The following is a 27,342-nucleotide window of genomic DNA, read 5'->3' as shown; positions in this document are numbered from 1 at the left end:
TTCTCTAATAGGTAGGAAATTATGGACACACTTCCACTGATGATTAATTTTCCAAAATTGTTTTGAAGGGAAAATTGTTAATTTTGGACTTAGTTATAAAAGTTTATTTGGGAATATAATTTCAAAATTACTTTTTATTTTTCCGAAAAAATAAGTTTATATCACAAAATAAAAATATGCAACTCGATCCCAAACTAATTAGAAGGGGGACTATAAAATTACAAAATCTTCCTAGTTGATATAGCATGGTGCCGATCTAATGATTCTTGAAAGTTTCATTTGTCGGGCTCCATAAGCAGATAAGATATTTAATAGCTACCATTATGTCTTCGAAAATTTCTATCGTGTATCTGCTCCTTAGACTTCAAACATCCATCTCTGAAGTACACTAGTGCATGTCTCTGGCATAATCCATGATACGTGCAGAGAGTTAAGAAATTAAGTAGCGCCATAAACAATGGTTGTTCACATTTATACAAACTGGAAAAGTAGTGGAATCAACATTTATGCCTCTATGGATAAGCATGTTTTTTTGTCGGAACTGAGTTATGCACATAAAACTACGACAAGAAATCAACCTATGGTGGAGAATTTATTGGAAAATTGATAAGAATAGAAATTTATAAACGAAAAGAACGTGGTATTATTGGTTTCAAGACCGATTTTTTCCATCAAATATTTGGACCATTCCCAAATAATTGGTGAGTATCAATTCTTCTTAATATAAAGGAGAATGATTTTGCTGACGCGGCGGAAACACAACAATCCTGATATTTTTCCTAATAAAAGTAATCCACATGGAAAATACAAATGGATTAGTTTCTTTTCGAAATATGATGTCTTTAAGGAAAAGACAGTAAATCGCTGCCGTTGTTCTGGTGGCGGAAAGACAATACTCTTGGTTAATTTGCACACTAAGGCGTTACATTCTATACATTTCCAAGGTTTGAATTTGATATGTTTATGTCGCGTCTTCTGAAATCATGCGATCTTTACAGACTGTCTTTTGGTTTAAGGTTTGATTTTCATGTTAGTGTAATAACTAAAAGATGAGTTTGAGTATGTTTTGGAGAAGACGTGTCCTACCAAATAGTTACGCTGCTTTTGATTATGAAAGACACCGGTTGGTCATTATGTAAGATATTACGAAAAACCACTGCTGTTAGATCTTTCCGGATCCCATACCAAAAGACATGTCTTTTGGTATTTTTCTCTATAAATGTTCTGACATTTTCCAAATCCTCTACCAAATAACCAGCGACAGTGAAAGGTCCTCCATCATCCAATTGGGTTTTCATAAGCTTGCAATATGGATACAGATAACCAACAATGCAGCAGCCGGGGAAAATCATCAAACAATCAGCAAAAAGGATAAACATACGAGAACCATCCATTCATATTCTATTGTCCATTGTGACAGATTAGTAGAAAATACTGCTATCGCAACTGTGTGCCCAGTCGATTCGAGCACAATGGGATCACAAATGCTTAGTATGGACAGAAGGAGAATCAAACAAACGAAGATCAAAATGAAAAGAGGTACTACATGCCAGAAAATCATCTTCGCAAAACATTATAACAGGTACGGTAAGGTAATGAACCTTTTAGGTGATGATCAGTAATGGTCTAACAAATCAGGGTAATGAAGCATATATGGTGGAACATTTATATGCATAATCATATTTTATATATTGCCGTTGTTGAATCTCAGGAAGTAATGAACCATTTAGGCGATGATCATTGATATGGAATGAGGGTAATGAAGCATATATGTGGTACATTTATATGCATAGTCAGAGTTTGCATATTGTCGTTGTTGAATCTCAGTATTGCATACAAATTTAGGAAGTAATGGTTAAAGAATTACAAATTCTACGTGAGTTATGCCTGATAATGTTCCTTCGCTGCGGAATCGAATTCAATGGTTTTGTTACTAACCAATTTGTTTAAACGGGATCAGTAAATAACGTACAGGACTTCGGAACTCCAACACATAATACCCTGAACGCAAGGGTGCGTTTGCGTTTACATCTATGGGAGGTAAAATAAACAAGAAGACCAATAATGGTCGTGCACCATACGTCTTCGAAATAATTAACAAAGGTTTTCCAGTTTATGGAATAACAGATATTCACCACCACAAAAGAAAATTCCATGGTGGTTCTTTGGAGATTGTACTCAATCTAAAACTAAGTAACCATGCAAAATCTTAGTGTAGGTAATGATCCTGCATGTTTGGGAGTTTATGATGGTGTTACAGATGCATTTCGAATAACAAGCAAAATGATCAACAACCCTTTAATTGTGTATATTCTATAAACACTGCTATATATTCTGTGCTACTATGTTTCTTATGCTTTTTATATGGAAAAAATTATATTGCCTGTTAAAGCTCTTGGGAAGAAATCACAACTGAATCTCTCATGGCTTAAGTACAAAGGAGAACTGCAACAAGAATTAATTCTACATTAATCGTAAGCTTCTTCTAATTTAACGGAGAAGGTTTCTTTCATTTGCATTACGAGGCAATGATATTGCAGATTATGGAATGAAGAAAGATTAATGTAGAATATTCAAGATTGTTAGAACATAATTCACTAAGAGAGGTCGTCAACATCACCAAGATAAGGCTTGATCTTCCAAGTAAACCGGTCTTTGGTCTTTGGTGTTTGTTCATCGGACAATGTAGATGCATGTATCCTACAACAATGGATGGTGGTGCGGACAGATCATCCATAACACTCGGTGCGGATAATATGTGGTCGGGCCGCATACTCAAAATATGTGGTCCCTTTTCTTTTTTTGACACGTATATAAAATAAAAAATAAAGTGAAAAATAGTTTTATTACAAAAATATTTAACTAACTTTTTTAGACAACTTCCTATGCTTTTTCTTAAAAATTGAATGTTTTACGGGAATTTGGAGAGGACAGGATTTAAGTTTATATACGTGTTGGAAAAAAAGTGACCGCATATTTTGATTATGTGGCCCGATCACATCGTAGCCGGGGTGCATAATACTAGCCCGGCTTTACATCTAAATTGGCAGAAACCTACTCACTATGTGTACTTTGATAATAATTGAGTTTTGCCTTGGTAAATGAATGTTGGTTCTATTTTTTTTGATAGAGATATCAATTCCAACGACATTTTATTCTCTAACAACCTAACCGGCATCCCTTAGGTAAAGTTAACATGATTTATTTATTTTTTCTTTATTTTTCTTTTTGGATAAAACTTATAAGCAGTCCAACAATTTAATTGAAAATTCAGAAGCCCAAAACCATTGGATGTTCTAAAAGACACTTGAACCGCCCAACATCTTACCACAGCCTGTTAAGCGCCCAAGTAATTACAGTTCAAAAAAAATAAATTAACATGATGATACACCAAAATTTCAAGAAATCTAAAGTAAAATGGAGCAATCAGCAATCCAATGACCGGTGCAATATGCTACACTGAATGACACTTGGTAAGTTTTAGCATGTACTGGATACAACAGGAGAATTCAATGATCAGATTTGTAGTTAACCAAGCATAACTGGCACTAACCAAAGAACGGGATATAATTTTATAGCCCTAGACCGTGCATTTGCACGGGCATGAAAAGGCCTTGTAATTAATAAATCCCTAACAATGTTATTGGCGAGAGTTGTACTTCCTTGACCCAACCAAGAACACACAATATTTAGAATCTGATAAGGCTTAGAGAAAAAAGAAATCAGAAATTTTTGATGTTTGTTTCATTACTCGAATGAAAATAAATCACCACTATTTATAGGAGACTATGCTTATTGGAGATGTTTTTCATTTCCAACAAACGTCATTACCGTCTATAGGAATAGATGTGTATCTTATGTGATCACACCTTTAGAGACGCCTCTTCATATCTAATAAATATCCATTGCGTCTATTCATCACAGGACGTTCCCCAATCATAACAGCAAACCAAAAACGAAAATCATTTAATTATGAATGATATTGAAAATATCCGATAGAAATCTTGTCAGAATGACTTATATAGAAGAAAGAAAACCATTTTTTATGAAAGGTATTTTGTTTTGCTTTCAATAGGCACCTCAGCACATCACAACATCCGAGACGCATAAACACGCAAGATAACAAAGCACGACATGCTAAAAAAACACGTCATAACATGCATAAAGCGATACGAAACATGATACAATAGATTACATTTCATGTATATTTCACAAAATAGCTTCATTCTAGCCCATTTTTGATAGTTTTTTCCGGTTTTGTTAAATAATTTCCAAAATAATAAAGATAACATCTAAAATATCGGAAAAATGTTTATTCTTTGCGAAACATAGAATGAGTGTGTTTCTGCAAAGCACAACAAGAAACAACATGGTTATCTTTTTGGCGCTACACAACACGTCACGCTTGAATCTGTAGCACATCGGTATATAACACGCAACACATTAAGTACGCTACTTCATAGGCTAGGCCGACACGTTTGACACATCTAACGGAAACCCCATGTAAGGTGTAGCTCTTAACCAAACACCAAAACCCCGTGTAACCAAACACTCTTTCTTACGGCAGCTACAAATCTAACTAACCGATGAATGCAGCCAACACTCTGTCACTTGGTAATAAACAAAAAGAATATATCAAAATAACCTTTTTTCTGGGGTCACCTGAGCAGTGAATCGTTTAAAAAAGCGGAAAATGGGTCATTTGTCCAAATTTTATTTAAACATGGTTCAAATGGACGGGTAAAAATTAGTATGGGTGAAATGGATACAAAAAAATAGTAAGGATGAAACTGGATGCATCCTGATATAAATTAAAAATAAGAAAAAATATTTGAAAATTGGTAGGATGAAACTGGTTACATCGTACCTATTTTTATATTTTTGTCCATTTGAACAGTATCTTTTTAATTTTTGTCCATTTAAACAGTATCAAAATGTACAAGTCTTTTTCATCCAGGAATTGTTGATTTTGGTCTTTTTAACCAATTTTGTGTCAAAAAAGTTGGTTATTTAATAACCATTTTTGGTATGAAATAAGTTGAATTTCAAGGACATGATTAATATTTCCATAATCAAGTAACAAAATAGCTGGCTCAAAGGTTCCTATAATAATTCCATGAAAGAGGTGTAAGAAAATAGAAAATAGAGATAGAAACCTGCTGTCACAATAGAGGATTCTGGTTGGCTCACAGTAAATGTCTAACAACCTTCATGGCCAAACCAAAATCGAGTTCCTATATAAAGATCTAATTAAGTTGCAAAATCTAAGAAATTTTCTTTTTCGTTCCGCGTGATTGTTTCTAAGATATGGCTGGCTTTTCCTTCAAAAGAAGCTACCAGCATTATGCATTTTATCTTGTAAATAGTTTGTTAATACTTGTAATTTCCTTTTTTCTAGATGACACACATGCCAGAATTGTTAATGTAGGAGGCAACTGCGATTTTTATAAAGGGAGTTGGGTTTACGATGAATCGTATCCTCTTTATGATTCACTTCAATGCCCATTCATCCCTGGAGATTTCCATTGTCTTAGTAATGGTCGACCTGACAAACAATATCTCAAATACAGATGGAGCCCAACTGGAGGATGTGATCCACCTAGGTTTGATGGCCTGGATTTGGTCAACAGATTTAAGGGTAAAAAAATCATGTTTGTCGGTGACTCAATCAGTAATAACGAGTGGGTGTCTTTTGCTTGCATGATTCATGCAGCTATTCCTAATGCAAATTTTACTACTTACCATGGCGTCCCCATGGCATCCATTAATTTTACGGTTAGTAAAACCTCTTTTATAAACACCCTTTTAGCTACATTTTATTAATTAGCTTATAAGTCGATTAATTCTTTGGTTTTCAAAAAGGATACTTACACCTTTTCATTTTGGCCTACAAAAAAATGGAGGTAGTATTTGTTGTCGTTCTCTTAATCAGACCATGTTCTATGCCTGGAACTCTATCCTTAAATAATCCATCTCTTATGGGGTAGATAGGGAATTCACTAAACACTTATTTTCTCTTTGTGATTGTAAGCTAGATTTTTAAACATTTCTTGACGATCTTCCTTAAAAGAAGGAAAACTGAAACCCATCACTGAAAGAGACTCAATGAGACCTGTTGTAGAAATCTTATTAGGTTCTTTCACCGATATCTACATGCCTTTCAAATTTGAGTCAAGAGCATTGTTCGGAAACATCCCCGTAGCTTTGGATTTTGAATTAGCTCTTCTAATCGATCCTGGAACTGGTGCAAAAGAAGATGGCTTAGAGTTGCTTACCTCTGAATCTGAAAGAACTAGAGATGTAGCAACTTCTTCCTTTTTTCCGAAACCTTGAAATCTGTTGATAGATTCCATACAAAGAGGAAACAAGGGAATTGAGAGAGTAGTGATTACTTCGTCCTGCCTTAGAGGATTATCATTCTCAACCTCGACACTCACTTTTAAACCTTCTTGTGATTCGAGCATAGGTTTACTAGAACTCAAAGCCATTGCAGCAGCTTGCTTCCTTACGGTGATTATGGAAGCTTGAGAATTAACCATTCCTTGATTACTAGCTTTCCCAGCTTTGCCCTTTTTTAACTTTTCTCTTTCGATATGTCCCCAACGTCTCCTTGTTGATATTATCGGAAACCCCCTTTATCAGAAGATGGAGCACTTGAGACAATGTCAGAAACCTTGCTTAATTCCATGGGCATTTCTTTGATCAAACCGTCATCCTTCATGTCATTAAGAGCATGAAAAGCATCAGATAACTTGATTCCAACTACATTTCGTAGTATCCACCGTCATGTTCACGTTGACAAGATCATCTTTATAACCAAAAGTACCAGCAGAAATTCTCTCCTCCTTGTCTTTGTATATCCAGGAAAGTTGAGATGTCCAAATGCATGGTCCGTCCACAAGTAAACCGTTCACTTATATAGTTAAACCATTCGCTTTGTATTTTCATTTCACGTGAGCTTAGCTGAATATTGGCATAAGAAGTTGTTTGTATACGTTGCTTGGTTTATAGCGAGGGCATGCATAAGTTGTTTGTATACGTTGCTTGGTTTATAGCGAGGGCATGCATGGTAATACCTTCTTCGAATTTGTGCATGCAGGATCCTGAGTATAACATTTCTATACATTTTAATTTCAAACCATTCCTAGTTGAGTTAGAGGAGATACCTAAACGAATTATAAACATCGACAATCACAAACCATTCCTAGTTGAATTAGAGGAACGAATTCTAAAGATCGACACCATTAGCAAGGGTGATCCGTGGAAAGAAGTAGATGTTGTGATCTTCAACACTTGGCACTGGTGGTTCCACAAAGGAAAAATACAACAGTAAGAAGTTTAATTCCTTAAATGTCTAATTCTACATGTCATCCATCCATTATATATCACTTCTGTTAGATAAAGATTTCCTTAAAAGTTTTTTGTTTGAAGTTGGGATAAAATTCAGGAAGGAAACAAGACATACAAAGATATAGATGATCGTCTCACTGCTTTTGCAAAAGGTTTAACAACTTGGTCAACTTGGGTTGACAAAAATATTGACCCCAAAAAAACTCAAGTTTTCTATCAAGGAATTTCTCCTACGCATCCGAAGTAAGTTTTCTACGATTTATTTTCTGGATGTATGATTGCATATGGAATTTTTATATTTTTGTTCTAGATAACCGTTGAATAGGAGGGTATTTGGATATCAGCGCCAGAAATATTTGAAAAGTCAATTCTAGAAATCAGAAGTAAAAAAAGAAAAAATTACAAAAAATTAAACAAAACAAAAAATTGTTGAAAATTCTCGAAAAAAGAAAAAAAATATTCTGAACCTAACTTATGGCTTTTCTACTTCTAAAAAGAGTATAACACTCCCAGAGAGCTGAATTTTAACAAGATGGTTTCTAATATGTCGTGTATATCTAAACTGCGACTAATTCTTCTTTTGTAGGGGCAAGGATTGGGGTTTCCCACACACGACTTGTGCAGATCACACAACACCAATTAATGGTACGACATATCCTGGAATTCCAGAACCAGGAGTTGTTGTACTTAAGGAAGTGTTAAGTAAAATGTCGAATCCTGTCATTTTATTGGACGTGACAACCATGTCACAACTAAGAAAAGATGCTCATCCATCATATTATACCAATCAAGGTCGGACGCTTCGTGATTGTGGCCATTGGTGTGTGGCTGGTGTACCAGATACATGGAATCATCTTCTTTATGCATCTATTGTTGGCTGGCCAGAAACAAGAACGCATAGAATTGATATGAATTTTCCCGTATTGATAACCTAATGTCTTTGCACCCGAATGTTGAAAAAAAAGGGTTGATATATTTGGCTGGGATTTAATTAAGAGTTTGGTGTGAATCAAATATATATCTAATCGTTGCATGTGAAAGTTGATGGTAATGTATGGGTCATTCAGCGAATTTGCACATTTTCAATCACATTTTTCTGCCACTAAGAAAAAAAATTTGTATTAGAGGCCTAATATAACTCACAATGCATATTTTGAACCATAAAAAAACAGTCCTTAACTTAATTTAATCAAAATATGATACTAAATCCTAAAGAAAACTAACATATCAAACATTTGCAAGTGATCCAACAAAAGCAGGATGTAGAAATTCAACATACCGATTATTACAAATCTCTTTGAGACTATTTTTCTTGAGATCATAAGATACAATCTTGCCATTGCCAGGTAAAAGTATCAACGCTTTCAACTCATCTTCATCACCATTTCCTTCCACAACTACCTTTAATATACGGTAACGCAAGTATTGGCTAAAGGAAACACAACCATTTCCATACCGATTCGCTAATTCCTGCAATCGAACTAGAATTCATTTTTTCTTGTTGGAATGGAGGTGGTGGAGGAATCATTCTAAATTTTCTTGTGGAAGGGTTGTAAATATAACGAGTTCCGTTACGTAGACCAAAAGGCCGATAGCACAAAAGAAGACCATTACAAGATTGTTGAATATATAATCCTACTAGTCCTTTTTTCACTTGGATTAGAAAACTGACATTAGAACTACTGATTTTGGCTTTATCACGAAAAATTACACCATAACTTGGTTGTTCATTATGTGCGTGACGGAGAAAACAGAATCCAGACACTGAAAGTTTGTTTTAATGAACCTGGTAATATTTTTGCTTGAAATATGAATCGGAGATGAGACCAATGTTTTGATACCGGTTTGAGAACAAGTAGAGTTTCGACGGGTAAACTCAAGAAAATCTTAATAAAAAGATCACTGCTATTGAATACTAAAGATGTTGATGATGATGAGTCTTCACTATTACCTGCTGAAATCATCGTCATCATCGTGTGCATGCTGGATAACAAAAAACAAATTTGTACTGATCAAAAAAAAAAAAAAACAAATTTGTGATGAGATTTTTGGTTAATAATAATAATAATAATAAAAAAGATGAAACTTAGGGTTATTTGTTCACTAAACAGGCCTAATGAACAGGCCCGAGTAACCCTACTTGACTATTAAATCCATTCACATCTTCTTCGATTGTTTGCACGAATTATTGATTTAGTGTCTTTGGAACAGAAATTTTGAAATAAGGGGTTTGATGTTTAATGCATCAAAAAAGATACGTATTACTAACCATTTTTTGTATGAACACAGCTGGCTCTTCCCACTGGGGTCAGTTGCCCCCGCCCATGTCATTTGGCTCAAAATTTTAGTTCAACCGTCGATATATAGTGTCATGGATTCAGAATAAGAAGCCATATTTAGAGAAAAATCGATGAAGTACCTGTAAATATAAACCAAATGATAGTAAAAAGATGAAACTAGGGTTGTTTATATACACCTTATACAAAACTTTGGCAACAAGGAAAACGACTTATACACCAAATGTAAGATCTTAACTTAAGACAAAAAGGATAACGACTTATACTGTCTAAGGCCTTTATTAGAGCCGATTTACTAAAGTAACCAAACAGGTCCATCATACAAGCCCATCTATCTCAGACAACCCCTTTTCTTTATTTATTTTTGAATGATTTTTTAGGGACCATGGTCTTTTTGAGGGGACCGTGATTTTATTAGGCCATCTTCCTTATAGTGATAACAAGTGTCTTAAAACGTTGAAATGACTAACATACTCTTAATCTAATTTAATTTAAAACCAACCTAATAACCACCTATATAAATAACCACCACCTCCTCCCACAACCACCGCCCACCACCGCCGATTACCACCACCACCTCCTCCGATTATCACCACCACAACCACCGATTACCACCGATTACCACCACCACCGCCCACCACCGCCGATTACCACCACCTCCGATTATCACCAGCACCAACCACCGATTACCACCACCACCTCCTCCCGCCACCACCACCACCACCTATTTAAGAAATGTAACAACATCAATGCAATCACATTTAAGTTCGGTTACATAATAATTTAATCGAGTATAAAAGACGTCAGCCGCAACCTGATTCTGCCTTGGGACCACTCCGTAGGTATTTTCCAACAAACTCTTCGCTTTAATTTGATTTTGATTGCTTCAATCGAATAGAAATCATCAAAATAGGGTTTTAATAGGAGTTATAGAGCCATGTTCGGTTAGGTTTATTTTCCAAAAAACCCTAGTTTACTAACCGAACTGCTTGAAAATGAAGAACAGGAAGAACAGTTCGGTTCTATTGGATTTAAAACTAAGTCACCGAACTCTCTGTTCGGTTGTTTCGCAAAAAAATTTAAAATTACAAAGTAACCGAACTCCACCCTTAGAACCGAAAAAAAAACAAATACAGTCTAACCGAATTGTGTTGTTGTGGCCACTAGGTTGAGTTCCAAAATAACCGAACTTAGCCAATAGAGTTCGGTTTGTTCGCAAAAAAATTTAAAAATACAAAGTAACCGAACTTAGCCAATAGATGCTGGAACTTCACATTTTTTTTGTTTGTTAAGTTCGGTAACTTCACAATTTTATCGCAGAAACCGAACTCAGAGTTCGGTTGGTTAGCTGTTAGGATCAAGTTTGCGAAAGAACCGAACGTTGTAAACTTATATACTCTTATATTACGTAAAGTTCGGTTAGATCAAAAGTGCATGCAATTTTCGAACCAACCGAACTTTGTACACCAAAGTTCGGTTAGTTAAGAACCAACCGTACATAACGCTGTAACTCCTAGAAATTATTAGAGAGTTCGGTAACCTGCGTGTTTCGAACAAGTAACCGAACTACACTTTCAGATGAGTTCGGTTACTTGTTCATCTCACGGGGCAACCGAACTACAACTTCAGATGAGTTCCGTTACTTGTTCTTCATATAAAGTAACGGAACTGTTCAAAATCCAGTTCAAATCCAGATCATTTTGAAGATTAACAAATATTCTAGGAGAGGATGGAGATGAAGAATCAGATGGGTTTTCATCATTTGAATACTCAAACTTAGTGAATTGGAAAAAAAAATTATTTTCCATGTTTTTCTCCTTCATCTTCTCTAACTCTACTCTCTCAATAATTCTACTCAACTAATAGTAAACTCATATTTTAATTTAATCTCACTAATTATTTTTAACTGAATCATTCACTAATCATAACCTAAAATTAATTAAGAGGGTATATTAAGTATTAAATAAATAACGAGATATGGGGTGACCTAGAATTACTTCTAATGCCTTTACCCAAAATAAAACCATGGTCCCCCAAAAAAACCATGGTCCCCAAAAAATCGTTCTTATTTTCTCGGGCCATGAGTTAAAACCCTAAAGGTGTTACTATCCATCCACAAAAAAACAATCAAAATAAAAGTAGCACAAAACCCCCAAACTATATGAATATTTAGGATTTTTGTATCAATATCCATCACTACCATCACCAACCACCACCACTACCATCGCCAACCACCACCGCCATATCCACCATCAACTACTACACTACTAGCAACCAACACCTTATCCACCAACAAATATTAGCACTACCATCACCATAAGAAGCACCACCACCAACCAACACCGCCACTGACTAGAAACAATACCACCAAATTTGGTTTCATCATAAACTTACTGTTTCATCATTAAAAAAATTGGTTTCATGATAAAAAAAAAATAGCCAAAATAATATGAAACCAATTTTATTTGGGGTTTTTGTTTGAATTTTTAAAAAATTAGAGTTTTTGTATCACGTTTGTTTAATATGGAGTTTTAATGGATCTAAACATTTGAATGGGTTTTTTGTATTCCAATTTTGACCACCTTAATGTTTTACTACTAGTTCTGAAATATCAAGTAACCTAACTTACTTTATGAATTTTTTCTTTTTTTCTTTTTGAAGCATCATGTAACCTAAATTACTTGACTTTCTGTCCAGTGTCCAGTGTCACTCAATGGCTTGCTAGTTGCTATATAAAGCAACTCAAAGTGGAAATTACTGTCAGAATGTGGCAAACCTTGAGAAGACCTTAGAGGATGTTTGGAATTTGGATATACATACGGAAGCTATCTTTTAGAAGTTAGTTTGGGAACAAAATTATAAAATGATTTTTTTTCCCGAAATCATAAAAGAAAAATATGGGCAAGAGTGGTCCAAAAATCCCAACATATTCAAAAGGGAATATACAAAATTACAAAGTCTTCCCAATGATAGAATATAATGCTTATCGGATGATTCTTGTAAGTTTTATTTGTTGAGCACCATAAACGGGTAAGTCTCTAACAACTAAACCAACTCATCCCTTATCTTGGATTTACCACCACGAGCCCAAGCATCACTATCTTTCCAAATCTCCTAGATGATCGCATAAGGAAGAACATTAATAATATCTTATTGCCTCTCCTTACTCTATAAAAGCTCCAGCCCTGAAATAAATAAATGAGTAAATGTCTCTGGCATGAGACATGCAGAGAGTTGAGAAGGTAGTTCCATGAGTAAAATGCCCATTCACAGTGAACAGAAAGATGATCGCAAGTTTCTTTATTTCTTACACAAACTGGACAAATAGGGGATTCGACATATACGCCCAGCGACGGAAGCAGGACTGAAAATTTAGGTGGGCTAAATCAAATATATTAGGCTAAAAATGAAATTTTAGGGTGGGCTAAAAAAATTTCCCACAAAATTTTCCTTTGAAAAAATGAAAATTGGGTTGTATTTAGAATTTTGGGGGTGGCTGGAGCACACCCAACCCACCCTCAAATCCGTCATTGTATACGCCTCTAAGGGAAGGATGCTTCTTGTCGGAATTGAGTTGTGCACAGAATACCACCGGAAAAAGTTGACCTTCGGTGGAGAGTTCTTGTTAGAATGACTTATAGAGGCAAAAAAGTTATTTTTGGTGAATGATATTACATTTTTCTTGAACTTCAACTATCCAAACGCCGAAATCCCGTCTAACTAGATGTTATTCAGGGATTCATAAGAGAAAAGACGGTGGAAATGAGCATTCGTGTACAAAAAAGCAAAAAAAATCCAATCAATAAGGCAAATTTGGCAATATTATTGACTCTGAGAATAACCTAAAAAATTCGCTATTGTTGAGTGAATTAGTAAATTCGAGTCATATAGTTTATTTTTGAAGCCTATTATATGGGCTCCAAACTTTTGGCTTTTAGGGCTCACAAGATGACAAAATAGGATAATGAAATAGTAATCAACAAAACCTTTTTAACCTATTAATTTTTTAATGGTAATATCCTCCATTAATTAATGCTAATAATTAAATTATTTAAATTAAATATGATTAGTGATTAAGTTAGATTAATTCATAGTTAGGGTTTGAAAATCAAATCAATTTTTCTTTTAATTTCGGGTGTTCCTTTATATACCCATAAAAACACTAACTCTAGCCCTAACCGTTAGTTATGTTAGTTATAAAGTAGTAAATATGAAAATCTGTAAATTGTTCGAAGCTTTGTATATCGATACCCCTCTAGGTTTGTTGTATGGCCATACAAATCGAAAAAAATAAATAAATTCCAATATATGCATATAGATAAAGTCTCTACAAAATAATTACCAAACCCATTTTTATTAGTCGTTCGATAATATAGAAAAGAAAAATATTAGGTCATGGAAGAACATAGATGAACCCGTACTGATCAAAAAAGAAAAAAAAAAAAGAATCCTAAATAACTCAACCGTGGAATGGATCCCGTTTGGAAGGTTTGGAGATCGAACCATACCGTGATGAACTCAAGGTTTGTGATTTAATTATAGGATTGATTGGAGTAGTTTTTAAGGGCAATTCCTATGGCAATCAACAAACTTATTGTTTTGTTGAGTCACGTTGATGAACAAAATGCATTCTCCATCATGGGTAACAAGGAAAAATTAACAAATATGATGTTTTGGGGTCCCACTAGTAATTTTATTTATATAAAATAATAATAATTGGGTCCCACTGATGATTTTATTTATATAAACTAACAAGAGTTGGGTTCCTCAGATGATTTATATAAAAATAAACCCTAAATATAATAAACGGGTTTGGGAGAGATAAAAGTACTGGGAGATCTCATCAGTAAACCAACTCCATATTCAATCATACATAAATAAGGATAGATTAGAAAAAATCATGAAAAAGTGGCTAGAATGATTGGTTTTCTTAATTTTTGTGAAAACCAAACAAGGTTATTTTTTAGTAACGGAGGGAGTACATCACATCTTGTCTTCCAGATGTGCCATAATGTATAGCCTGCAATTACAATAAATTCTTGCATACATCCAGCATTACTCTCATCAGTAAACCAACTCCATATTCAATCATACATAAATAATCCATTTACAATGCCTACAATATTAATCTGAATAGAATCCCAGACTTCTTTGCATACCTATCACTGTAGAAACAAATGATCCATACTTTCAATATCATTGGTGCAAAGGGGACATGTGGCATTTTATATTATTTACAAATGTCGTACACGTTTCTCTAATAGGTAGGCAATTATGGACACACTTCCACTGATGATTAATTTTCCAAAATTGTTTCAAAGGGAAAATTGTTATTTTTGGACTTAGTTATAATAGTTTATTTGGGAATATAATTTCAAAATTACTTTTTATTTTTCCGAAAAAATAAGTTTATATCACAAAATAAAAATATGCAACTCGATCCCAAACTAGTCAGAAGGGGGACTATAAAATTACAAAATCTTCCTAGTTGATATAGCATGGTGCCGATCGCTAATGATTCTTGAAAGTTTCATTTGTCGGGCTCCATAAGCAGATAAGATATTTAATAGCTACCATTATGTCTTCGAAAATTTCTATCGTGTATCTGCTCCTTAGACTTCAAACATCCATCTCTGAAGTACACTAGTGCATGTCTCTGGCATAATCCATGATACGTGCAGAGAGTTAAGAAATTAAGTAGCGCCATAAACAATGGTTGTTCACATTTATACAAACTGGAAAAGTAGTGGAATCAACATTTATGCCTCTATGGATAAGCATGTTTTTTTGTCGGAACTGAGTTATGCACATAAAACTACGACAAGAAATCAACTTATGGTGGAGAATTTATTGGAAAATTGATAAGAATAGAAATTTAAAAACGAAAAGAACGTGGTATTATTGGTTTCAAGACCGATTTTTTCCATCAAATATTTGGACCATTCCCAAATAATTGGTGAGTATCAATTCTTCTTAATATAAAGGAGAATGATTTTGCTGACGCGGCGGAAACACAACAATCCTGATATTTTTCCCAATAAAAGTAAGCCACATGGAAAATACAAATGGATTAGTTTATTTTCGAAATATGATGTCTTTAAGGAAAAGACAGTAAATCGTTGCCGTTGTTCTGGTGGAGGAAAGACACTACTCTTGGTTAATTTGCACCGAGGCGTTACATTCTATACATTTCCAAGGTTTGAATTTGATATGTTTATGTCGCGTCTTCTGAAATCATGCGATCTTTACAGACTGTCTTTTGGTTTAAGGTTTGATCTTCATGTTAGTGTAATAACTAAAAGATGAGTTTGAGTATGTTTTGGAGAAGACATGTCCTACCAAATAGTTACGCTGCTTTTGATTATGAAAGACACCGGTTGGTCATTATGTAAGATATTACGAAAAACCACTGCTGTTAGATCTTTCCGGATCCCATACCAAAAGACATGTCTTTTGGTATTTTTCTCTATAAATGTTCTGACATTTTCCAAATCCTCTACCAAATAACCAGCGACAGTGAAAGGTCCTCCATCATCCAATTGGGTTTTCATAAGCTTGCAATATGGATACAGATAACCAACAATGCAGCAGCCGGGGAAAATCATCAAACAATCAGCAAAAAGGATAAACATACGAGAACCATCCATTCATATTCTATTGTCCATTGTGACAGATTAGTAGAAAATACTGCTATCGCAACTGTGTGCCCAGTCGATTCGAGCACAATGGGATCACAAATGCTTAGTATGGACAGAAGGAGAATCAAACAAACGAAGATCAAAATGAAAAGAGGTACTACATGCCAGAAAATCATCTTCGCAAAACATTATAACAGGTACGGTAAGGTAATGAACCTTTTAGGTGATGATCAGTAATGGTCTAACAAATCAGGGTAATGAAGCATATATGGTGGAACATTTATATGCATAATCATATTTTATATATTGCCGTTGTTAAATCTCAGGAAGTAATGAACCACTTAGGCGATGATAATTGATATGGAATGAGGGTAATGAAGCATATGTGTGGTACATTTATATGCATAGTCAGAGTTTACATATTGTCGTTGTTTAATCTCAGTATTGCATACAAATTTAGGAAGTAATGGTTAAAGAATTACAAATTCTACGTGAGTTATGCCTGATAATGTTCCTTCGCTGCGGAATCGAATTCAATGGTTTTGTTACTAACCAATTTGTTTAAACGGGATCAGTAAATAACGTACAGGACTTCGGAACTCCAACACATAATACCCTGAACGCAAGGGTGCGTTTGCGTTTGCGTTTGCGTTTACATCTATGGGAGGTAAAATAAACAAGAAGACCAATAATGGTCGTGCACCATACGTCTTCGAAATAATTAACAAAGGTTTTCCAGTTTATGGAATAACAGATATTCACCACCACAAAAGAAAATTCCATGGTGGTTCTTTGGAGATTGTACTCAATCTAAAACTAAGTAACCATGCAAAATCTTAGTGTAGGTAATGATCCTGCATGTTTGGGAGTTTATGATGGTGTTACAGATGCATTTCGAATAGCAAGCAAAATGATCAACAACCCTTTAATTGTGTATATTCTATAAACACTGCTATATATTCTGTGCTACTATGTTTCTTATGCTTTTTATATGGAAAAAATTATATTGCCTGTTAAAGCTCTTGGGAAGAAATCACAACTGAATCTCTCATGGCTTAAGTACAAAGGAGAACTGCAACAAGAATTAATTCTACATTAATCGTAAGCTTCTTCTAAATTAACGGAGAAGGTTTCTTTCATTTGCATTACGAGGCAATGATATTGCAGATTATGGAATGAAGAAAGATTAATGTAGAATATTCAAGATTGTTAGAACATAATTCACTAAGAGAGGTCGTCAACATCACCAAGATAAGGCTTGATCTTCCAAGTAAACCGGTCTTTGGTCTTTGGTGTTTGTTCATCGGACAAAGTAGATGCATGTATCCTACAACAATGGATGGTGGTGCGGACAGATCATCCATAACACTCGGTGCGGATACGATGTGGTCGGGCCGCATACTCAAAATATGTGGTCCCTTTTCTTTTTTTGACACGTATATAAAATAAAAAATAAAGTGAAAAATAGTTTTATTACAAAAATATTTAACTAACTTTTTTAGACAACTTCCTATGCTTTTTCTCAAAAATTGAATGTTTTACGGGAATTTGGAGGGGACAGGATTTAAGTTTATATACGTGTTGGAAAAAAAGTGACCGCATATTTTGATTATGTGGCCCGATCACATCGTGGCCGGGGTGCATAATACTAGCCCGGCTTTACATCTAAATTGGCAGAACCCTACTCACTATGTGTACTTTGATAATAATTGAGTTTTGCCTTGGTAAATGAATGTTGGTTCTATTTTTTTTGATAGAGATATCAATTCCAACGACATTTTATTCTCTAACAACCTAACCGGCATCCCTTAGGTAAAGTTAACATGATTTATTTATTTTTTCTTTATTTTTCTTTTTGGATAAAACTTATAAGCAGTCCAACAATTTAATTGAAAATTCAGAAGCCCAAAACCATTGGATTTTCTAAAAGACACTTGAACCGCCCAACATCTTACCACAGCCTGTTAAGCGCCCAAGTAATTACAGTTCGAAAAAAATAAATTAACATGATGATACACCAAAATTTCAAGAAATCTAAAGTAAAATGGAGCAATCAGCAATCCAATGACCGGTGCAATATGCTACACTGAATGACACTTGGTAAGTTTTAGCATGTACTGGATACAACAGGAGAATTCAATGATCAGATTTGTAGTTAACCAAGCATAACTGGCACTAACCAAAGAACGGGATATAATTTTATAGCCCTAGACCGTGCATTTGCACGGGCATGAAAAGTCCTTGTAATTAATAAATCCCTAACAATGTTATTGGCGAGAGTTGTACTTCCTTGACCCAACCAAGAACACACAATATTTAGAATCTGATAAGGCTTAGAGAAAAAAGAAATCAGAAATTTTTGATGTTTGTTTCATTACTCGAATGAAAATAAATCACCACTATTTATAGGAGACTATGCTTATTGGAGATGTTTTTCATTTCCAACAAACGTCATTACCGTCTATAGGAATAGATGTGTATCTTATGTGATCACACCTTTAGAGACGCCTCTTCATATCTAATAAATATCCATTGCGTCTATTCATCACAGGACGTTCCCCAATCGTAACAGCAAACCAAAAACGAAAATCATTTAATTTTGAATGATATTGAAAATATCCGATAGAAATCTTGTCAGAATGACTTATATAGAAGAAAGAAAACCATTTTTTATGAAAGGTATTTTGTTTTGCTTTCAATAGGCACCTCAGCACATCACAACATCCGAGACGCATAAACACGCAAGATAACAAAGCACGACATGCTAAAAAAACACGTCATAACATGCATAAAGCGATATGAAACATGATACAATAGATTACATTTCATGTATATTTCACAAAATAGCTTCATTCTAACCCATTTTTGATAGTTTTTTCCGGTTTTGTTAAATAATTTCCAAAATAATAGAGATAACATCTAAAATATCGGAAAAATGTATATTCTTTGCGAAACATAGAATGAGTGTGTTTCTGCAAAGCACAACAAGAAACAACATGGTTATCTTTTTGGCGCTACACAGCACATCACGCTTGAATCTGTAGCACATCGGTATATAACACGCAACACATTAAGTACGCTACTTCATAGGCTAGGCCGACACGTTTGACACATCTAACGGAAACCCCATGTAAGGTGTAGCTCTTAACCAAACACCAAAACCCCGTGTAACCAAGCACTCTTTCTTACCGCAGCTACAAATCTAACTAACCGATGAATGCAGCCAACACTCTGTCACTTGGTAATAAACAAAAAGAATATATCAAAATAACCTTTTCTCTGGGGTCACCTGAGCAGTGAATCGTTTAAAAAAGCGGAAAATGGGTCATTTGTCCAAATTTTATTAAAACATGGTTCAAATGGACGGGTAAAAATTAGTATGGGTGAAATGGATACAAAAAAATAGTAAGGATGAAACTGGATGCATCCTGATATAAATTAAAAATAAGAAAAAATATTTGAAAATTGGTAGGATGAAACTGGTTACATCCTACCTATTTTTATATTTTTGTCCATTTGAACAATATCTTTTTAATTTTTGTCCATTTAAACAGTATCAAAATGTACAAGTCTTTTTCATCCAGGAATTGTTGATTTTGGTCTTTTTAACCAATTTTGTGTCAAAAAAGTTGGTTATTTAGTAACCATTTTTGGTATGAAATAAGTTGAATTTCAAGGACATGATTAATATTTCCATAATCAAGTAACAAAATAGCTGGCTCAAAGGTTCCTATAATAATTCCATGAAAGAGGTGTAAGAAAATAGAAAATAGAGATAGAAACCTACTGTCACAATAGAGGATTCTGGTTGGCTCACAGTAAATGTCTAACAACCTTCATGGCCAAACCAAAATCGAGTTCCTATATAAAGATCTAATTAAGTTGCAAAATCTAAGAAATTTTCTTTTTCGTTCCGCGTGATTGTTTCTAAGATATGGCTGGTTTTTCCTTCAAAAGAAGCTACCAACATTATGCATTTTATCTTGTAAATAATTTGTTAATACTTGTAATTTCCTTTTTTCTAGATGACACACATGCCAGAATTGTTAATGTAGGTGGCAACTGCGATTTTTATAAAGAGAGTTGGGTTTACGATGAATCGTATCCTCTTTATGATTCACTTCAATGCCCATTCATCCCTGGAGATTTCCATTGTCTTAGTAATGGTCGACCTGACAAACAATATCTCAAATACAGATGGAGCCCAACTGGAGGATGTGATCCACCTAAGTTTGATGGCCTGGATTTGGTCAACAGATTTAAGGGTAAAAAAATCATGTTTGTCGGTGACTCAATCAGTAATAACCAGTGGGTGTCTTTTGCTTGCATGATTCATGCAGCTATTCCTAATGCAAATTTTACTACTTACCATGGCGTCCCCATGGCATCCATTAATTTTACGGTTAGTAAAACCTCTTTTATAAACACCCTTTTAGCTACATTTTATTAATTAGCTTATAAGTCGATTAATTCTTTGGTTTTCAAAAAGGGATACTTACACCTTTTCATTTTGGCCTACAAAAAAATGGAGGTGGTATTTGTTGTCGTTCTCTTAATCAGACCATGTTCTATGCCTGGAACTCTATCCTTAAATAATCCATCTCTTATGGGGTAGATAGTGAATTCTCTAAACACTTATTTTCTCTTTGTGATTGTAAGCTAGATTTTTAAACATTTCTCGACGATCTTCCTTAAAAGAAGGAAAACTGAAACCCATCACTGAAAGAGACTCAATGAGACCTGTTGTAGAAATCTTATTAGGTTCTTTCACCGATATCTACATGCCTTTCAAATATGAGTCAAGAGCATTGTTCGGAAACATCCCCGTAGCTTTGGATTTTGAATTAGCTCTTCTAATCGATCCTGGAACTGGTGCAAAAGAAGATGGCTTAGAGTTGCTTACCTCTGAATCTGAAAGAACTAGAGATGTAGCAACTTCTTTCTTTTTTCCGAAACCTTGAAATCTGTTGATAGATTCCATACAAAGAGGAAACAAGGGAATTGAGAGAGTAGTGATTACTTCGTCCTGCCTTGCCTTAGAGGATTATCATTCTCAACCTCGACACTCACTTTTAAACCTTCTTGTGATTCGAGCATAGGTTTACTAGAACTCAAAGCTATTGCAGCAGCTTGCTTCCTTACGGTGATTATGGAAGCTTGAGAATTAACCATTCCTTGATTACTAGCTTTCCCAGCTTTGCCCTTTTTTAACTTTTCTCTTTCGATATGTCCCCAACGTCTCCTTGTTGATATTATCGGAAACCCCCTTTATCAGAAGATGGCGCACTTGAGACAATGTCAGAAACCTTGCTTAATTCCATGGGCATTTCTTTGATCAAACCGTCATCCTTCATGTCATTAAGAGCATGAAAAGCATCAGATAACTTGATTCCAACTACATTTCGTAGTATCCACCGTCATGTTCACGTTGACAAGATCATCTTTATAACCAAAAGTACCAGCAGAAATTCTCTCCTCCTTGTCTTTGTATATCCAGCAAAGTTGAGATGTCCAAATGCATGGTCCATCCACAAGTAAACCGTTCACTTATATAGTTAAACCATTCGCTTTGTATTTTCATTTCACGTGAGCTTAGCTGAATATTGGCATAAGAAGTTGTTTGTATACGTTGCTTGGTTTATAGCGAGGGCATGCATAAGTTGTTTGTATACGTTGCTTGGTTTATAGCGAGGGCATGCATGGTAATACCTTCTTCGAATTTGTGCATGCAGGATCCTGAGTATAACATTTCTATACATTTTAATTTCAAACCATTCCTAGTTGAGTTAGAGGAGATACCTAAACGAATTATAAACATCGACAATCACAAACCATTCCTAGTTGAATTAGAGGAACGAATTCTAAAGATCGACACCATTAGCACGGGTGATCTGTGGAAAGAAGTAGATGTTGTGATCTTCAACACTTGGCACTGGTGATTCCACAAAGGAAAAATACAACAGTAAGAAGTTTAATTCCTTAAATGTCTAATTCTACATGTCATCCATCCATTATATATCACTTCTGTTAGATAAAGATTTCCTTAAAAGTTTTTTGTTTGAAGTTGGGATAAAATTCAGGAAGGAAACAAGACATACAAAGATATAGATGATCGTTTCGCTGCTTTTGCAAAAGGTTTAACAACTTGGTCAACTTGGGTTGACAAAAATATTGACCCCAAAAAAACTCAAGTTTTCTATCAAGGAATTTCTCCTACGCATCCGAAGTAAGTTTTCTACGATTTATTTTCTGGATGTATGATTGCATATGGAATTTTTATATTTTTGTTCTAGATCACCGTTGAATATGAGGGTATTTGGATATCAGCGCCAGAAATATTTGAAAAGTCAATTCTAGAAATCAGAAGTAAAAAAAGAAAAAGTTACAAAAAATTAAACAAAACAAAAAATTGTTGAAAATTCTCGAAAAAAGAAAAAAAAAATTCTGAACCTAACTTATAGCTTTTCTACTTCTAAAAAGAGTATAACACTCCCAGAGAGCTCAATTTTAACAAGATGGTTTCTAATATGTCGTGTATATCTAAACTGCGACTAATTCTTCTTTTTTAGGGGCAAGGATTGGGGTTTCCCACACACGACTTGTGCAGATCACACAACACCAATTAATGGTACTACATATCCTGGAATTCCAGAACCAGGAGTTGCTGTACTCAAGGAAGTGTTAAGTAAAATGTCGAATCCTGTCATTTTATTGGACGTGACAACCATGTCACAACTAAGAAAAGATGCTCATCCATCATATTATACCAATCAAGGTCGGACGCTTCGTGATTGTGGCCATTGGTGTGTGGCTGGGGTACCAGATACATGGAATCATCTTCTTTATGCATCTATTGTTGGCCGGCCAGAAACAAGAACGCATAGAGTTGATATGAATTTGCCCATATTGATAACCTAATGTCTTTGCACCCGAATGTTGAAAAAAAAGGGTTGATATATTTGGCTGGGATTTAATTAAGAGTTTGGTGTGAATCAAATATATATCTAATCGTTGCATGTGAAAGTTGATGGTAATGTATGGGTCATTCAGCGAATTTGCACATTTTCAATCACATTTTTCTGCCACTAAGAAAAAAATTTTGTATTAGAGGCCTAATATAACTCACAATGCATATTTTGAACCATAAAAAAACAGTCCTTAACTTAATTTAATCAAAATATGATACTAAATCCTAAAGAAAACTAACATATCAAACATTTGCAAGTGATCCAACAAAAGCAGGAATTAGAAATTCAACATACCGATTATTACAAATCTCTTTGAGACTATTTTTCTTGAGATCATAAGATACAATCTTGCCATTGCCAGGTAAAAGTATCAACGCTTTCAACTCATCTTCATCACCATTTCCTTCCACAACTACCTTTAATATACGGTAACGCAAGTATTGGCTAAAGGAAACACAACCATTTCCATACCGATTCGCTAATTCCTGCAATCGAACTAGAATTCATTTTTTCTTGTTGGAATGGAGGTGGTGGAGGAATCATTCTAAATTGTCTTGTGGAAGGGTTGTAAGTATAACGAGTTCCGTTACGTAGACCAAAAGGCCGATAGCACAAAAGAAGACCATTACAAGATTGTTGAATATATAATCCTACTAGTCCTTTTTTCACTTGGATTAGAAAACTGACATTAGAACTACTGATTTTGGCTTTATCACGAAAAATTACACCATAACTTGGTTGTTCATTATGTGCGTGACGGAGAAAACAGAATCCAGACACTGAAAGTTTGTTTTAATGAACCTGGTAATATTTTTGCTTGAAATATGAATCGGAGATGAGACCAATGTTTTGATACCGGTTTGAGAACAAGTAGAGTTTCGACGGGTAAACTCAAGAAAATCTTAATAAAAAGATCACTGCTATTGAATACTAAAGATGTTGATGATGATGAGTCTTCACTATTACCTGCTGAAATCATCGTCATCATCGTGTGCATGCTGGAGAACAAAAAACAAATTTGTACTGATCAAAAAAAAAAAAAAACAAATTTGTGATGAGATTTTTGGTTAATAATAATAATAATAATAAAAAAGATGAAACTTAGGGTTATTTGTTCACTAAACAGGCCTAATGAACAGGCCCGAGTAACCCTACTTGACTATTAAATCCATTCACATCTTCTTCGATTGTTTGCACGAATTATTGATTTAGTGTCTTTGGAACAGAAATTTTGAAATAAGGGGTTTGATGTTTAATGCATCAAAAAAGATACGTATTACTAACCATTTTTTGTATGAACACAGCTGGCTCTTCCCACTGGGGTCAGTTGCCCCCGCCCATGTCATTTGGCTCAAAATTTTAGTTCAACCGTCGATATATAGTGTCATGGATTCAGAATAAGAAGCCATATTTAGAGAAAAATCGATGAAGTACCTGTAAATATAAACCAAATGATAGTAAAAAGATGAAACTAGGGTTGTTTATATACACCTTATACAAAACTTTGGACAACAAGGAAAACGACTTATACACCAAATGTAAGATCTTAACTTAAGACAAAAAGGATAACGACTTATACTGTCTAAGGCCTTTATTAGAGCCGATTTACTAAAGTAACCAAACAGGTCCATCATACAAGCTCATCTATCTCAGGCAACCCCTTTTCTTTATTTATTTTTGAATGATTTTTCAGGGACCATGGTCTTTTTGAGGGGACCGTGATTTTATTAGGCCACCTTCCTTATAGTGATAACAAGTGTCTTAAAACGTTGAAATGACTAACATACTCTTAATCTAATTTAATTTAAAACCAACCTAATAACCACCTATATATATAACCACCACCTCCTCCCACAACCACCGCCCACCACCGCCGATTACCACCACCACCACCTCCGATTATCACCACCACCAACCACCGATTACCACCGATTACCACCACCACCGCCCACCACCGCTGATTACCACCACCTCCGATTATCACCAGCACCAACCACCGATTACCACCACCACCTCCTCCCGCCACCACCACCACCACCTATTTAAGAAATGTAACAAAATCAATGCAATCACATTTAAGTTCGGTTACATAATAATTTTATCGAGTATAAAAGACGTCAGCCGCAACCTGATTCTGCCATGAGACCACTCCGTAGGTATTTTCCAACAAACTCTTCGCTTTAATTTGATTTTGATTGCTTCAATCGAATAGAAATCATCAAAATAGGGTTTTAATAGGAGTTACAGAGCCATGTTCGGTTAGGTTGATTTTCCAAAAAACCCTAGTTTACTAACCGAACTTCTTGAAAATGAAGAACACGAAGAACAGTTCGGTTCTATTGGATTTAAAACTAAGTCACCGAACTCTCTGTTCGGTTGTTTCGCAAAAAAATTTAAAGTTACAAAGTAACCGAACTCCACCCTTAGAACCGAAAAAAAAACAAATACAGTCTAACCGAATTGTGTTGTTGTGGCCACTAGGTTGAGTTCCAAAATAACCGAACTTAGCCAATAGAGTTCGGTTTGTTCGCAAAAAAATTTAAAAATACAAAGTAACCGAACTTAGCCAATAGATGCTGGAAATTCACATTTTTTTTGTTTGTTAAGTTCGGTAACTTCACAATTTTATCGCAGAAACCGAACTCAGAGTTCGGTTGGTTAGCTGTTAGGATCAAGTTTGCGAAAGAACCTAACTTTGTAAACTTATATACTCTTATATTACGTAAAGTTCGGTTAGATCAAAAGTGCATGCAGTTTTCGAACCAACCGAACTTTGTACACCAAAGTTCGGTTAGTTAAGAACCAACCGAACATAACGCTGTAACTCCTAGAAATTATTAGAGAGTTCGGTAACCTGCGTGTTTCGAACAGGTAACCGAACTACACTTTCAGATGAGTTCGGTTACTTGTTCATCTCACGGGGCAACCGAACTACAGCTTCAGATGAGTTCCGTTACTTGTTCTTCATATAAAGTAACGGAACTGTTCAAAATCCAGTTCAAATCCAGATCATTTTGAAGATTAACAAATATTCTAGGAGAGGATGGAGATGAAGAATCATATGGGTTTTCATCATTTGAATACTCAAACTTAGTGAATTGGAAAAAAAAATTATTTTCCATGTTTTTCTCCTTCATCTTCTCTAACTCTACTCTCTCAATAATTCTATTCAACTAATAGTAAACTCATATTTTAATTTAATCTCACTAATTATTTTTAACTGAATCATTCACTAATCATAACCTAAAATTAATTAAGAGGGTATATTAAGTATTAAATAAATAACGAGATATGGGGTGACCTAGAATTACTTCTAATGCCTTTACCCAAAATAAAACCATGGTCCCCCAAAAAAACCATGGTCCCCAAAAAATCGTTCTTATTTTCTCGGGCCATGAGTTAAAACCCTAAAGGTGTTACTATCCATCCACAAAAAAACAATCAAAATAAAAGTAGCACAAAACCCCCAAACTATATGAATATTTAGGATTTTTGTATCAATATCCATCACTACCATCACCAACCACCACCACTACCATCGCCAACCACCACCACCATATCCACCATCAACTACTACACTACTAGCAACCAACACCTTATCCACCAACAAATATTAGCACTACCATCACCATAAGAAGCACCACCACCAACCAACACCGCCACTGACTAGAAACAATACCACCAAATTTGGTTTCATCATAAACTTACTGTTTCATCATTAAAAAAATTGGTTTCATGATAAAAAAAAATAGCCAAAATAATATGAAACCAATTTTATTTGGGGTTTTTGTATGAATTTTTAAAAAATTAGAGTTTTTGTATCACGTTTGTTTAATATGGAGTTTTAATGGATCTCAACATTTGAATGGGTTTTTTGTATTCCAATTTTGACCACCTTAGTGTTTTACTACTAGTTCTGAAATATCAAGTAACCTAACTTACTTTATGAATTTTTTCTTTTTTTCTTTTTGAAGCATCATGTAACCTAAATTACTTGACTTTCTGTCCAGTGTCCAGTGTCACTCAATGGCTTGCTAGTTGCTATATAAAGCAACTCAAAGTGGAAATTACTGTCAAAATGTGGCAAAC

At 34.8% G+C, this 27,342-nt stretch overlaps 2 protein-coding genes across 2 annotated transcripts; both read left to right on the top strand.

The window, feature by feature from the left end:
- Positions 1 to 7,066: 7,066 nt before the first annotated feature.
- LOC113330901 (protein trichome birefringence-like 42) lies at positions 7,067 to 8,285 on the top strand. Its single transcript, XM_026577695.1, has 3 exons — positions 7,067 to 7,329; positions 7,432 to 7,593; positions 7,937 to 8,285. The coding sequence occupies exons 1-3, from the start codon at positions 7,067 to 7,069 to the stop codon at positions 8,283 to 8,285; spliced, it is 774 nt and encodes a 257-aa protein (XP_026433480.1).
- Positions 8,286 to 20,219: 11,934 nt separating this feature from the next.
- On the top strand, positions 20,220 to 23,203 carry LOC113330900 (protein trichome birefringence-like 37). Its single transcript, XM_026577694.1, has 4 exons — positions 20,220 to 20,226; positions 20,311 to 20,687; positions 22,366 to 22,511; positions 22,855 to 23,203. Exons 1-4 carry the CDS (start codon positions 20,220 to 20,222, stop codon positions 23,201 to 23,203), a joined length of 879 nt encoding a protein of 292 aa, XP_026433479.1.
- The last annotated feature ends 4,139 nt before the right edge of the window (positions 23,204 to 27,342 follow it).

Source organism: Papaver somniferum, unplaced genomic scaffold (genome assembly GCF_003573695.1).
Source record: "Papaver somniferum cultivar HN1 unplaced genomic scaffold, ASM357369v1 unplaced-scaffold_12, whole genome shotgun sequence".
Taxonomy (NCBI): domain Eukaryota; kingdom Viridiplantae; phylum Streptophyta; class Magnoliopsida; order Ranunculales; family Papaveraceae; genus Papaver; species Papaver somniferum.
This window is presented reverse-complemented; position numbering and strand designations above follow the sequence as displayed.